At 34.9% G+C, this 13,475-nt stretch overlaps 1 protein-coding gene across 1 annotated transcript; it reads left to right on the top strand.

Annotated features, from left to right (window-relative positions):
* The first annotated feature begins 300 nt into the window (after positions 1–300).
* On the top strand, positions 301–13,042 carry LOC126718509 (beta-glucosidase 12-like). Its single transcript, XM_050420744.1, has 13 exons — positions 301–456; positions 548–617; positions 979–1,037; positions 1,447–1,522; positions 1,684–1,761; positions 1,848–1,935; positions 3,670–3,925; positions 4,262–4,377; positions 4,526–4,746; positions 4,849–4,880; positions 12,405–12,507; positions 12,637–12,745; positions 12,874–13,042. Exons 1-13 carry the CDS (start codon positions 301–303, stop codon positions 13,040–13,042), a joined length of 1,533 nt encoding a protein of 510 aa, XP_050276701.1.
* The last annotated feature ends 433 nt before the right edge of the window (positions 13,043–13,475 follow it).

Here is a 13,475-nt window from a genome sequence, read left to right as displayed (position 1 = left end):
GAGTAATTAATCTATCCAATTAGAGGAATTTTCTCAATCTTGTGGATTTTGGGAGGGAATAATCTATTTTGGATTATATCTATAATTCTACATACAATGTCAAACATTCAGTTGAAGGACAGCTATGATGACTAAAATATTGCCTGTCCTTTTCCAATTTTTTTTTTCCCTCTTCTTTCAGCTCTATTTTTATCTTTTCTAAAAAAAATAAGATTACGTAGTGCTCCTCTATATATTAAAAAAAAAAAAAACCCAATAAATTATACCTAGTTGCTACCCATATAAAAACCAAAATCAATTATGACCTTTCAAGGCTATCCAGTCTTAGGCCTCCTAGTTCTTCTTGGCTTATTGACTAATGGCATTGCTGTTACACCAAGCTATGACACTGCTTCACTCAACCGGACCAGTTTTCCCAGAGGTTTTATTTTTGGGACAGCGGCGGCGGCTTATCAGGTAATTATGTCACAATTTCCTCTATGTTATTTTGTATCACAATTTCCTCTATGTTAATTACGTGCACATGTGTATTCTTTCAAATTTCCAGTATGAGGGTGCAGTAAATGAAGGTGGTAGAGGACCAAGTGGATGGGACACTTTCACTCATACATATCCAGGTCTCTCAATCTCTCTCTCTCTCTCTCCATGTGTCCTACAATGTACAAATTGTCATGTTATTTAAAAATTTAAGTAAAATGATAGTTTAGATTTATAAAAGTTATTATGAATCATTATTATTAAATTTTTTTAAAAAAATATAAAATTAGGAGATTCTATCATTTAAAATAATCGTAGGTAATACAATGATGTAAGTGGTAAACCCAAAAGAGAACTAGAAACAGCTTGTCTCGTCAACTTTTTTGTCAAATTGTATATGTTATGGTTGGGAGTCTTAGGTACTAGTTCCATTTTTCTTATGGCTCTAATTACTAGTTCTTAAATAGTAAGAGAAAAAAAATCCTTACAACAAAATTGCAGGTAAGATAAAGGATGGAAGCAATGGAGACATAGCCGTTGATCAATATCATCGCTACAAGGTATATATGTTGTTCTGTTCATAATTAAAATTTGAAAGAAAACCACTCATACTAATTAGCTCCTAATTACCAAGAGTTTTGCAACACAATTTCATAGTTTTGTTTTATTTATAAGGAGAACCGGGGCTCTTGTCATCCTCTCTCCACTTATTTTATACATGTGTGTGTGAGTGTGTTATAGCTCCTAATTAGCTGTTAATTGACATTTATGTTTTGATTTTTTTTAAAATACATTTTCAAGGTCCAATTATGTTTGCCACATGTACTAATAAAAACAATTATGTTTTCAACATGCTTTTTTCTAATTATTGAGCATATCTAACCAAAAATCAAGATAATCACAATATAAGAAATCCTCATCTCATATTTTTCCAAAAATTTATATATTCTTTGTGATTTAACATTGTAGGAAGATGTTCGGATTATGAAAAATATGGGCTTAGATGCATACAGATTCTCAATCTCATGGTCTCGAGTACTACCAAGTAAGATTACCCTTTTCATAATTCCATAAAAGGTGAAAACCATCCAGTTCAAGGACATAAAAATGGGTACATCAAGTACACATCTTAGGCTGGAATGGAATGGCTATTGTTTCATGATCATATTATGTTCCTAACAATCTAATTTTTGGGACTCATTTCAGAAGGAAAACTATCTGGAGGTGTGAATAGGGAAGGAATCAAATACTACAACAAACTAATCAATAAGCTCCTAGATAGAGGTCATGAATGATTCTTAAATTCCATCACAAGTCATCAACTTATCATGCACTATTAATTCAATGCTATTTGCTATGACTAAATGCAGGTATACTGCCTTTTGTGACCCTCTTTCACTGGGATCTTCCCCAAACACTAGAAGATGAGTATGGTGGTTTTTTGAGTCCTCATATTATGTAAGTGGTTAATTTACATTATGATCAAATATTCTAATCAGTATACTTTTCACAAATTTCATCATAATTAGGATTTTAAAATTTAAATTGATTACCCATTTTGATTATTGTTAGATTTAGTTGAGTTAAGATAGCATAACCCCAATTAATTAATTCAATTACCCAAGTTGATTAATTAGATTCAATTACATGCAAATCATGGAGGCACCAACAAATCACCAAAAATATTAAAAGCAGCGGAAAATAAAATTGACATGGTGATTTGTTGACAAAGGGAAAGACCTCACAAGGCAAAAACCCCACCAGGTGATTTTAAGGTCACTACTCCCAAGAATCCATTAATCAACAATCAAGCGATTACAAATATAAGGAATCTTACCAACCACCCTGATCTATCCCAAAATATCAATCTACAGTTGAACCTTCACTCTAATACCCAATTAGACTTGATCTTGTAGTAGCCTTCTTTCTTTTGATGCACAAATCTCCAATTTATGACTAACTCTTTGCACGGATCCCAATACGTGACTAACTCCAATAACTTGAATGATGTTGTTGGCTGCAAAGTTCTTTACTTCATCAATATTGAAGATCAAGAAGCATTTGGTTACAAAATCCAACAGCATACATACACAGTAGTTTCTTACAAAAAAATTAAGCACTTGGTCACTATCTCTGTATTTGATGGCTTTTAAAATAAGCATTATATATGTTTAGAGTTGTGAGAAAAAAAAAAAAAAAAAAAAAAAAAAAAAAAAAAAACTAAACTACACATACACATAAGCTTGGGTTGGATTTCAAATCTGAAAGTTCTAAAATCGTTATTCTTGATAGATCAAGTTAGTGTCGAGCTATCTATCAAGCTTCGAATTAAATCTCGATAGCAGCTATTTGTCAAGAATTAACGAGCAGCTATTCTTCACTTGTTTCTTGGATCATTCTTCATATCTTTAATACTTGACTTGAACAACATGTTTCTTGAAGTACTAAACTAATCTTAGATCTACCCAATTACAAGTAAAGTGCATTTTATCAAAGGATTAGCCAATTACAAAAAATATGACCCTAACATTTTTAATTAGTGAAACTTATTTGTGAAGTTGCTAGGTCATTGTCTTATAGAATTATTGAGTTTGACATCGTTTGATTCGAATTTACCATTGAATATATATATATATATATATATATATATTTTTTTTATGTGAGATCATGATATGATGCATTAACTTATTAAACTACACTTTCAATATAACATTTAACTTCCACATGATATGCACCCTTCTGTTCAATTTGCTCCACTAAAATGATATCTTTTTGAAAAATGAAAAGTATTAAAACTAATAGTGAGATTGGACAAAATTAAATAGAATGACTAAATTGAAAATATACAAAAGATAAAGGTATTAAAATGAGAAATGTGGGTTTTAGATAATTGAATTGAAAATCTGTAAAAGTTAGAAAGTGTAATTTCATTTTTATTTATTCATTATTTATTATCAATTCACAAATGTGTTATACTAACAAAGAAAATTTTTAATCTATGTAAAATCTGCTACCAACAACTTTATAACTCAACTAGTTGTTACTTTCTAGTAATTCAAATAGAGATTAGAGATATCCAAATTCAAATCATTTATTTATGCTATAAATGACGTGCTCAGATACAAATTCAAAATTAATTAGTATATTGTCAATTATTAAATATTTTGGAGACTTTTGCATGTATATGTTTAGGGATGATTTTCAGGATTATGCTGAGCTTTGCTTTAAAGAATTTGGTGATCGTGTAAAGCATTGGATCACATTAAATGAACCATTAAGCTACGTCAGTCAAGGTTTTGTTAGGGGCCAATCACCACCAGGTCGGTGTTCTAGTTGGCAGCAGTTAAATTGCACCGGTGGAGATTCTGGGACAGAGCCGTATTTGGCGGCACATAATCAGCTTCTTGCTCATGCATTGGCTGTCAAAGTGTACAAGCAAAAGTATCAGGTTCCAAGCACCAAAATTTTTTATGTTAATTTTACTTTCTTTCTGTTTTTTTTTGCATGAAAATTGTACTCCATTCAATAAACATATGGTTGCATTGCACTTGATACAAGACAATCTAAGGTACTTTATTTGAAAACTATTTGCAATGAGGATAAACTTAGATAAATTAAAGTTAAATTTGTTTTTTCAGTTAATGTGAAATTATCTTTTCCGTTAGTGTGAAATTGCATTAACTTTTTGTTGAAAGCTTATGAATTAATTTGTTAAAAGTTGATAAAAAAATAAATTCATTAGCTTGAGTGTCTTTATAAATAAGCAAGCTTTCACTGTGTGCAGGAAGTACAGAAAGGCATTATAGGTATATCCCTAAATACAAATTGGTATGTGCCATTCTCTAACTCGAGGCACGACCGTGATGCTGCGCTAAGAGCCCTTGATTTCAAGTTTGGATGGTAAGTATACAGTATACTAGAACTAAATGCCTTTTTGTTGTGGACGTCTATTACGCTATTTGCTAGTTAATTACAAAGAATAGAAAAACCCTAGCTAGTTTAATATAATAGGCACAATAAAGACTTAAAATTTCGTGGTTTGTGGCAGGTTTATGGATCCCCTAACCAATGGTGACTATCCACATAGCATGCGATCTCTTGTTGGCAACCGATTACCCAAATTTACAAAAGAGCAATCCAAGCTAGTAAAAGGGTCATTGGATTTTCTAGGACTGAACTACTATACTGCTAATTATGCAGCCAATTCACATCACTCCAATGCTGAAAATGCAAGCAGCTACTTGACAGATTTTCGAGCTAATCTTACTAGTATCAACTCAAACATTTGGAGCCATGATTTTGATTTTCTTATGTAACTCATAAGTACTAACAAGACCATGTTTTTTTTTTTTTTTTCTTTTGCTGTGGCAGCTGAGCACAATGAGATCCCCATCGGTCCAAAGGTATGTATGAAATTGAACATACATACAATTGATATTAATATCAAGATGGTTACGAAAGTTTGATTCAATTTTTTACATTCTTTTATACAAATTCTTAAATGGTTTAATTTCCTCACAACTTAAAGATAATGAAAATAACAACAACAACAACAACAACAACAATAATAATAATAATAATAGTTGTTTATTATCATCATTCTCTAAGGTATAAAGTATGATACTGACAGGAGCAATTATGTGAGACGAATGTCATTTTCATTTATCAGATTGTGTGTGGTTTACATAGATTTTTATGATCATTGAATTTCTAAAATGGCATGTGTCATATTTTATTAAAAATTGAAAAGAATTAAAGAATATAACAAGCCAACAATCTTGTAATTCAATTAAATAACACCTCATAGTATTTTTAATGAAAACATCCAGAGTTCAAAATCCATCAACCTCAACTATCAATGTATAAAACAAACAAACAAAAAAATGATATAAGAGGGAAGATAACTAATAGTTTTTGAATTAAAAAGAATGAACTTTGTCATCCAACTTAGAAATTGTTTCCAAGTAAAAAAAATTTCTAAAATACATCATTAATATAAGAATTTATCATATAATAATTTTAGGTTGATTAGAAAAATCCATAAATAATTTGACAACAAAGAAGTGAAATCATATTCTAAAGAATTCCAAAAATTATAAAAGTAATAATAAATAATATTCTAAATAATTCCAAAAATTATAGTTGTAACACTTCACAAATTACAAATTACGACCCACTAAAATCCTAATATTTTTCAGATTTAAATAAAATAAATAAATAAAACCAAAAACAACCGCCAGAAATTCTCTTAATCCTAAATTAACGTCTTTTCATTCATCTTAAAAATAGACACACATAGTTTGAAAAATGCAACGAAGTATGAAAAGCCTTTCACTAATCTTAAACGGATTTCTCAATCTCCTTTCTCGAAACCGGCCCATTGCCTCGAACTAAATTGAAAAGCAACAAATATTTAATTTCCATTTCAGGCGGATGAAAAATATTTCATTTGATGGACATAAGATACAAATTAAATTGATTAATAAAAACAAGTTCTTTGAAGGAATTGACCATAATGCCAGGTTGATGAATAAAAAATTTTGTAGAAAAAAAATATGTAATATGTAATACCAACTGGTTAACGAATAGAAATGTAAAATAATAATAATAATAATAATAAATAAATTCTTATCTTTTTTTTTTTTTTTTTTTTTGATAAGAAGACTAAAACTTTCATTAAATTATTGAAAAGACATTACATCATGGATAAGAGCTTGTTCCATACATAGGGAATCTCTTCAATCCAAACTGATGCGTCATCAATGCCCTTTGCATATTTTGCTAAAAGATGGGCTCACTTGTTTCCTTGACAGCCTACATGTGTGAAGGCTATGTGATGAAAATCTGCACAAGTATCCTGTATGCCCAAAATAACTGCATCCACTGATGGAGAAGGTGAGGCCAACTCATTCAAAGCGTGCTACACAATTAAGGAATCTCCTTCGATCAAGACATCCCTTATACCCATATCCTTTGCGAGCTAAATGCCCATTTCGAATGCCTCGGCTTCTGCTTCCACGGGTCCTAATGGTGCATTTATTTTCTTGCTCAAAGCTGCCTTGACTTTCCCTTCCATATCCCTTATAACCACCCCTATACCCACAGCATTTAGCTCTGCAAAAACTGCCCCATCAACATTTGCCTTGAACATCTGACCCTAAGGAGGAAGCCATCTGACTGGTTGGGTACTAGGAGTCCTTACAACATTCCCAACGTTATTAGCAGCATAAAATTCTTCTAAATATTGTGTTGCCCTTCAAACCAACTCCAGCCCCGTTTTCCATTTCCCTCCCTGGTGGATTTCATTCCTAGTACCCCATAAAGCCCATGCACACGTCACCATCTTCGCTACCACCTCCGATGCACTCTCCACCTCCATACATAAGCTCCACAACATATCCTCAAGAGAACAAACTAGATCAGATATGAAGGGCAGTACCTGCTTCGAACATTCCCACAACTCACAAGCTCGCTTGCAAGTCCAGAATAGATGGTTAGAGTTTTCCGCAGCCAAATTACATTCCTCACATTGATCATCTTGCAACACTTTACTTTTCACCAAATTAACCTTTGTAGGAAGTACATCACGACATGCCCTCCAAGTGAAGTGCCGTATTTTATGTGGCATCTGAATCTTCCATATTTTTGTCCAAAACTTCCAATTCCTTCCATCATCTAAACCAGAGCTGAAGTTTCTAGGCCTCACCATTTCTCTAGCCACCCAATATGCACTACGCACAGTGAACAAGCCGTTAGGACTGCATGCCCATATCTGCTTATCAGCAGGGAGGCGACTGCTTAGTGGAATCTTTTTAATATCCTCTACTTCGTGAGGTAAGAACAGAGCATCAATGGCCTCTGTTTTCCAGCAAGCTTTGTCCCAATCTATCAAGTCACTCACCATTGTTTCAACTTGTTAGAACAATCTTGGAGATGTCACTCGGTACGTAGATGGTGTGGGCAACCACTTATCTCCCCAGACCCTTACCTTTTCTCCATTTCCTATCCGCCACCGTAAGCCATGATTTACAATAACTTGTGCTGCCATTATGCTACGCCATGTAAAGGATGGATTACTACCCAATGTTGCTTGAGAGAAATCATAGTTTGGAAAGTATTTAGACTTAAGAACATGATAAACCAGATAATTTTTCTTTTGTTGCAGCCGCCACCCCTGTTTAGCAAGCATTGCCAGGTTAAACTCCTTTAGGCTCTTGAATCCCATCACTCCTCATGCTTTAGGGGCACACAATTTCTCCCAACTCACCCATGCCATTTTCTTCTCCTCTTGTCTTTGACCCCACCAAAAATTTCGAATCATGCTAGTCAAATCCTCACATAGAGAATCGGGCAACTTGAAACAACTCATTGAGTAAGTCGAGATTGCTTAGGCCACCGCCTTGATTAGAATTTCCTTCCCACCCTTAGACAACAGTTTTTCTTTCCATCCTGTTAACTTCTTCCTCAACTTCTCCATTATGTCGTTGAAAGTACTTTTTTTGTTTTTACCCACTAAAGAAGGCAAACCTAAATGCTTCTTATGCTGCTTGATCACGTGTTCCCCAAACCTATTCTTGATATCTTCTTGTATCAACCTTGGAGTATTATTACTAAAAAATAGTGAAGTCTTGGCTCTATTCAACTGTTGGCCCGATGCATCCTCATAGACTTGTAGAATCCTCTACAGTGCACTACATTCTTCAATAGATGCTTTACAAAAAATCAAGCTATCATCTGCAAAAAACAAATGAGATAATCTAGGACCCCCACGACTAACTACTATTCCACCCATCTATCCTTCCTCCATTGCCTTTCTTATTAATGCTGAAAGACCTTCTGCACACAACAAAAAAAGGTAAGGAGATAATGGATCCCCTTGTCTAATCCCCTGACTAGGAATAATACAACCTCGTGGCTTGCCATTTATCTTGATGGAATAGGAGACTGTAGTTACACATCTCATGATCAGAGCCCTCCATTTGTCATCAAACCCCAGCTTCTACATTATCTTCTCCAAGAAAACCCACTCAACCTTATCAAATGCCTTGCTCATGTCCAATTTTAATTCCATCTCCCCCACCTTTCCACTTTTCTTCTTATTGATGTGGTGCATGGCCTCAAAAGCTACTAGAACATTATCAGTGATTAACCTTCCGTACACAAAGGCACTTTGGGTATCACTAATAATGGTGAGTAGGATATTTTTTAACCTGTTAGCAATGGCTTTTGAAGCAATCTTATAAACCACACTACATAGACTGATTGGTCTATACTCTGTGATTTTCTTTGGCTCCTTACACTTTGGAATAAGCACTATATGAGTTTCATTAAATTTTCGAGGAGAAATACCTAAGTTGAGAAAATCTAGGACTATCGCTATCACCACATCACTAATCTTTGGCCAAAAGTGCTAGAAAAACAATGGTGGCATTCCATCCAAGCCTGGGGCTTTTAGTGGGTACATTTGTTTAAGTGCCATTTTCACTTCCGCAGCAGAGAAATCCCATGTGAGACTTTGGTTCATGTCCGGGCTTACCTTGTGTGTGACTGCCTCCAATATTTTTGTGAAATCTATGGGGTTGTTGGATGTAAAGAGGTTGTTGTAATAATCAACCACAATATCCTCTATTTTACCTTCATACTCCCGCCATCTTCCTTCGGCATCCAGTAGACCTTCAATCAAATTCTTCTTATACCTTGCTGAAGCTTTCTCATGAAAAAATCTTGTATTTCTATCACCTAACTGTAGCCAATTAATACGAGATCTCTGCCTCCACATCTCATCCTCCTTTTCAAGCCAACAATTCAACTCAATCCGTGTGGTCTTCAAAGAAGTACTAAGTTCCGGAGAGAAAGGTTGTTTCTCCAACCATTCTAATTTATTTTGTAGTTCAGTAATCATTCAACTTACATGCCCAAATTCAAGTTTGTTCCAAGCATCAAGCTTCACACAGCACCAATCCAGTCAATTCTTAAGAATGAACTTTGTACCCATTAACTTTCCCTCATCCCAAGCTTCATGAACAACCTCCTCACACCTTGAATCTTTTAACCACATTGATTCAAATCTAAATACTCTTCCCACCTTTCTTTTAGGAGGCCTTCTTACAAAGTGTAAAGACAACGGAGAGTGATTTGATGCTGAAAAGGTTAGGTGGAATAGTTTGGCTGATGGAAATAAGTTTAACCATTCCAACGTTGCAAGTGCTCTATCCAATCTCTCCCTAATTTGAATATCATCTTCCCTTTGATACAACCATGTGAATTTTGGTCCAACAAATCCCACATCTTTAAGTCTGCACCAGTTGATAATATCCACAAAATTCCCCATCTGTTGCCGTGGTCTGCAACTTCCCCCTTCTTTCTCCTCTACACATGTGATCTCATTAAAATCTCCAATTATAAGCCAAGGAAAATCTGATGACCCACACAAGTGTTTCATTTTTTGCCATGATTCCGCTCTTTTAGAAGTGTCAGGTTCCCCATAAAAACCTGTTAGATGCCATCGTCCTGTATTATCTCCACCATGGACCCATGCATCAATGTGTGAAGATGAATATCTCTAAATATCTAATTTTACCTCCTCCCTCCAAAACATTGCTAGTCCACCAATTTTACCCTAACTAGGAACAATAAGACCATTCTTAAATTTACACCACTCCATTACTTTCCTTATCCACTCTAGGTCTAATTTCGTCTCCATAAGGAAGACAATTGCGGGATCTTCTTTATTAATGACCTTTTGTAAGGCCCTAACTGTTCGAAGGTTCCCAAGCCCTCGACAGTTCCAACTTATGAGACTCATTATTCTCGGTGGAACTGCATAGCAGCCTCCGCCGATAGACATTGATTAATCATATTCATGGGTAAAGCCTCCTCCTCCATTCTAAATTTTTTAACAAACACCGAAACTTCTTCCACCTCCTTAGTCCGCTCACTATTCTTTCTTTTCAGGCCCACATCTGCTAGCACGGACTTTAGATTTGGATTGGACCGTTGTGGAATTCTAATCCAAGTACTCTTCTTTGGTCCCACAACGTTTGAATTAGAGTCTTGAGTACATGCACCACTAGCATGAGACTATTTAGTTTTGCCACATTTCCTTTCCCCGCGCTTGTTGCTTCCTACTCTCCCACCAACCTTACCTTTCTCCCCAGATGTCCACCCCACTTGAAACTCACACCCCGAAACAACCTCGCAATGTGTTACTGATCCCATCTTATCCTTTCTCCACTCACTATCTGTTTGCGTTAGGTTAGCCACTAACACCGGTACATCCAGCAACATCCTCTCCTCATTATCCTCAAACCTTTTATCTAAATCTAAATTCAAATTTGAATTGTTGGAATATGCGTTGATAGACTCATCAATATCCTGAATAATCTCCTCAAAATCCAAAACAGTATGTTCTGAACTATGAATTCCAATGGTCGGCGCCTCTTCAGCCCTTCCCTGCCCCACCATAGGTCCTTCCACCAACAATTGACTCACTGCTTTGCCGATCATCGTATAAACCCGCTGAGAGTTCGTATTCTGAAGACTACCACTTGTTGGATTTTGTGTTTTATGCATTGAAGCATCATATCCTTGTACTTCCACCACCGATTTCTTCGATTGGTTAAATTGTGTCGCTCTAATCCATGGTCCAAACTGTCTATCCTCCACTGCCAACGTACCTTTGCTTTGTAACCAAAGTGTACAATCCTTGTCATCGTGGGATAGTTGCCCACACCAATAGCATAGGTTAGGTAACCGCTCATATTTGAACGACACCCACCCCTCAGATTCCAAACTCCATTACACACGTCTACCTCTACACAAAGCCTTTGTAATGTTAACCGCCACTCTAACTCTCATGAAATTTCCCCCTCTCATCTCTGAACTATCCTTTGGGACTGTCAGAGCACCAAGTGATTCCCCAATGCTAAAAGCAACCTCCTTTGACAAATACGAGAAAGGGAGATCATGTATTTGAACCCAAAAGGAGGTTGTTTTAAACTGCAGGTTTTGTATTGGCATAGAACCATCATACCTTTCCAAGACAACCAGGTGCCTATCAAAGGTCCACGGCTCTCCCATGAGGACCTTTACAGAATCCACTTCAAACTCGAAATCAAACAGCACCTTGTTATTGCCTGCGTCATTAACCTTGAAGTTGCCTCTTGTTCTCCAAAGTAGTTGAAAAGTGAGCCACCACTTCAAGATTGACGTTCTGAAGATTCAGAAATTTCACTGCCAAAACATGTTCCCCTACCTTCTTCTTCGCAGTGAGGTCCACCTTATTTCCTTCTTCCACTAACAAAGATAGCTTCTGCCAACGTTGAGCAAGATCGTCCATCTTCACATTAACACAAGAAAACTACTCCTCAACCAAACTAAAATCCTAATAGTAAATGGAGTTACTATAGGGGACGTACTACTTCCCACAGGAAGGACCACCTATGCTATAGTAAGGAGGAAACTACTCAACTTACTGAGAACTATCTTGAGACTTACTATGGCCTTTAAATAAATTTCTATCTGAAAAGACATATACACTTAGATTAGACTACAATAGAATTTTTATCTTAAATAAATAAAATAAAAAAAACACCAATTGGTTTTTTTGTTTTCGGCTGTCAAAAAAAAACATATTAATTAGTGAAAACCATGGAGATTTGAAAATCTCCAGTAGCTTCTCCTTCCTGTTAGTGTTTTCGGTGAGTACTTTGATGGCTTCTTTGGCATTGGGGTTTAAACCTTTTGTTTTTATCAAAAAATTGAACAATCGGGATGTATAGGATTTTAAGTTCTTAATTTGTTATTGAGTGTGGTATTCCTTATTCTCCCATTTGAAAAAAGAAAAAAGAATGATGTGGCATCATTTCATTAGAGGGTGTAAAGAGAGGGTTTTATATGGAATCCTTAATGAATTTAAAATCTTTCAGGCTGCTTCAGATTGGCTCCATCTCTATCCAAGAGGATTTCGAAAGATTCTATTATATGCAAAGAAAAAGTACCATGACCCATTAATTTTTATTACCGAGAATGGTAAATTTTTTCTTGAACTTTTCATTTATGGTCGCATAAAGTTATGGTACTAGCCATAGACATATAAAATCTGAAAAGAATGGTAGTTTGATTTCCATCTGAATCTAAAAAATTTGCACTATATAATAGGAACTGATGAGCTCAACAATGCTACATTGCCGCTTAAGGAAGCTCTTGCAGACAACTATAGAATTGATTATCACTATCTCCATTTTCAGTATCTTCTTAAGGCTATCAAGTAAGTAGAGAAGATCTCTTTCAAATCTAATGATAATATGACTTTGTTAGTACTAATATCAATATGCCGTATTAACAATTATGAAAATTGTTGTTTCTAAAGTCCAATTGATCCATTTTTCGATGTAGGGATGGTGTTACCGTGAAGGGATATTTTGCATGGTCATTATTGGACAACTTTGAATGGAGTTCTGGTTTTACCGTTCGGTTTGGCATCAACTATGTAGACTACAAAAATGGGTTGAAAAGGTATCCCAAATTTTCTGCCCATTGGTTTAAGAAATTCCTTAAGGAATAAGATGACAAATTAATGACTACGCACATACCATTTACAAAATAATGTTTGTAACCTATAAAATAAAAGAACATTAATGTCATTGTTTACAAACTCAAATGTTTCTTAATTACTCTCTCTCTCTCTCTCTCTCTCTCTCTCTCTCTCTCTCTATATATATATATATATATATATAAGGTGGTGTATTTTGTAAAATAATGTAAAGTATGATCAGAATTTGTTTCTAGTGCTTCTTACAAATGATTCAATCTTTAAAATGATTTAAACTGGACCGAAGTTGAAAAAAATGAACCAAAATGTTGTGCTGATATGACTCAACAAGAGAGTAACAAATAACTCATAACATGTCTATTTGAAGTAGACAAATAACTTTCAATAAAAAATAATAAATAACTCATAACTTTCAAGAATTTAGTTGTTTTAAGATTCAAAATAA

Source organism: Quercus robur, chromosome 1, assembly GCF_932294415.1.
Source record: "Quercus robur chromosome 1, dhQueRobu3.1, whole genome shotgun sequence".
In the NCBI taxonomy this organism is placed as follows: Eukaryota; Viridiplantae; Streptophyta; class Magnoliopsida; order Fagales; family Fagaceae; genus Quercus; species Quercus robur.
Note: the sequence above shows the minus strand (reverse complement) of the source record. Positions and strands in the feature narration are given on the sequence as shown.

Coding starts and splice junctions, on each gene's coding strand:
- LOC126718509 (XM_050420744.1), top strand. CDS start 301: ATGACCTTTCAAGGCTATCCAGTCTTAGGCCTCCTAGTTCTTCTTGGC. Junction 618..978: donor TTTCACTCATACATATCCAG/GTCTCTCAATCT, acceptor ACAAAATTGCAG/GTAAGATAAAGGATGGAAGC. Junction 3,926..4,261: donor TGTACAAGCAAAAGTATCAG/GTTCCAAGCACC, acceptor CACTGTGTGCAG/GAAGTACAGAAAGGCATTAT.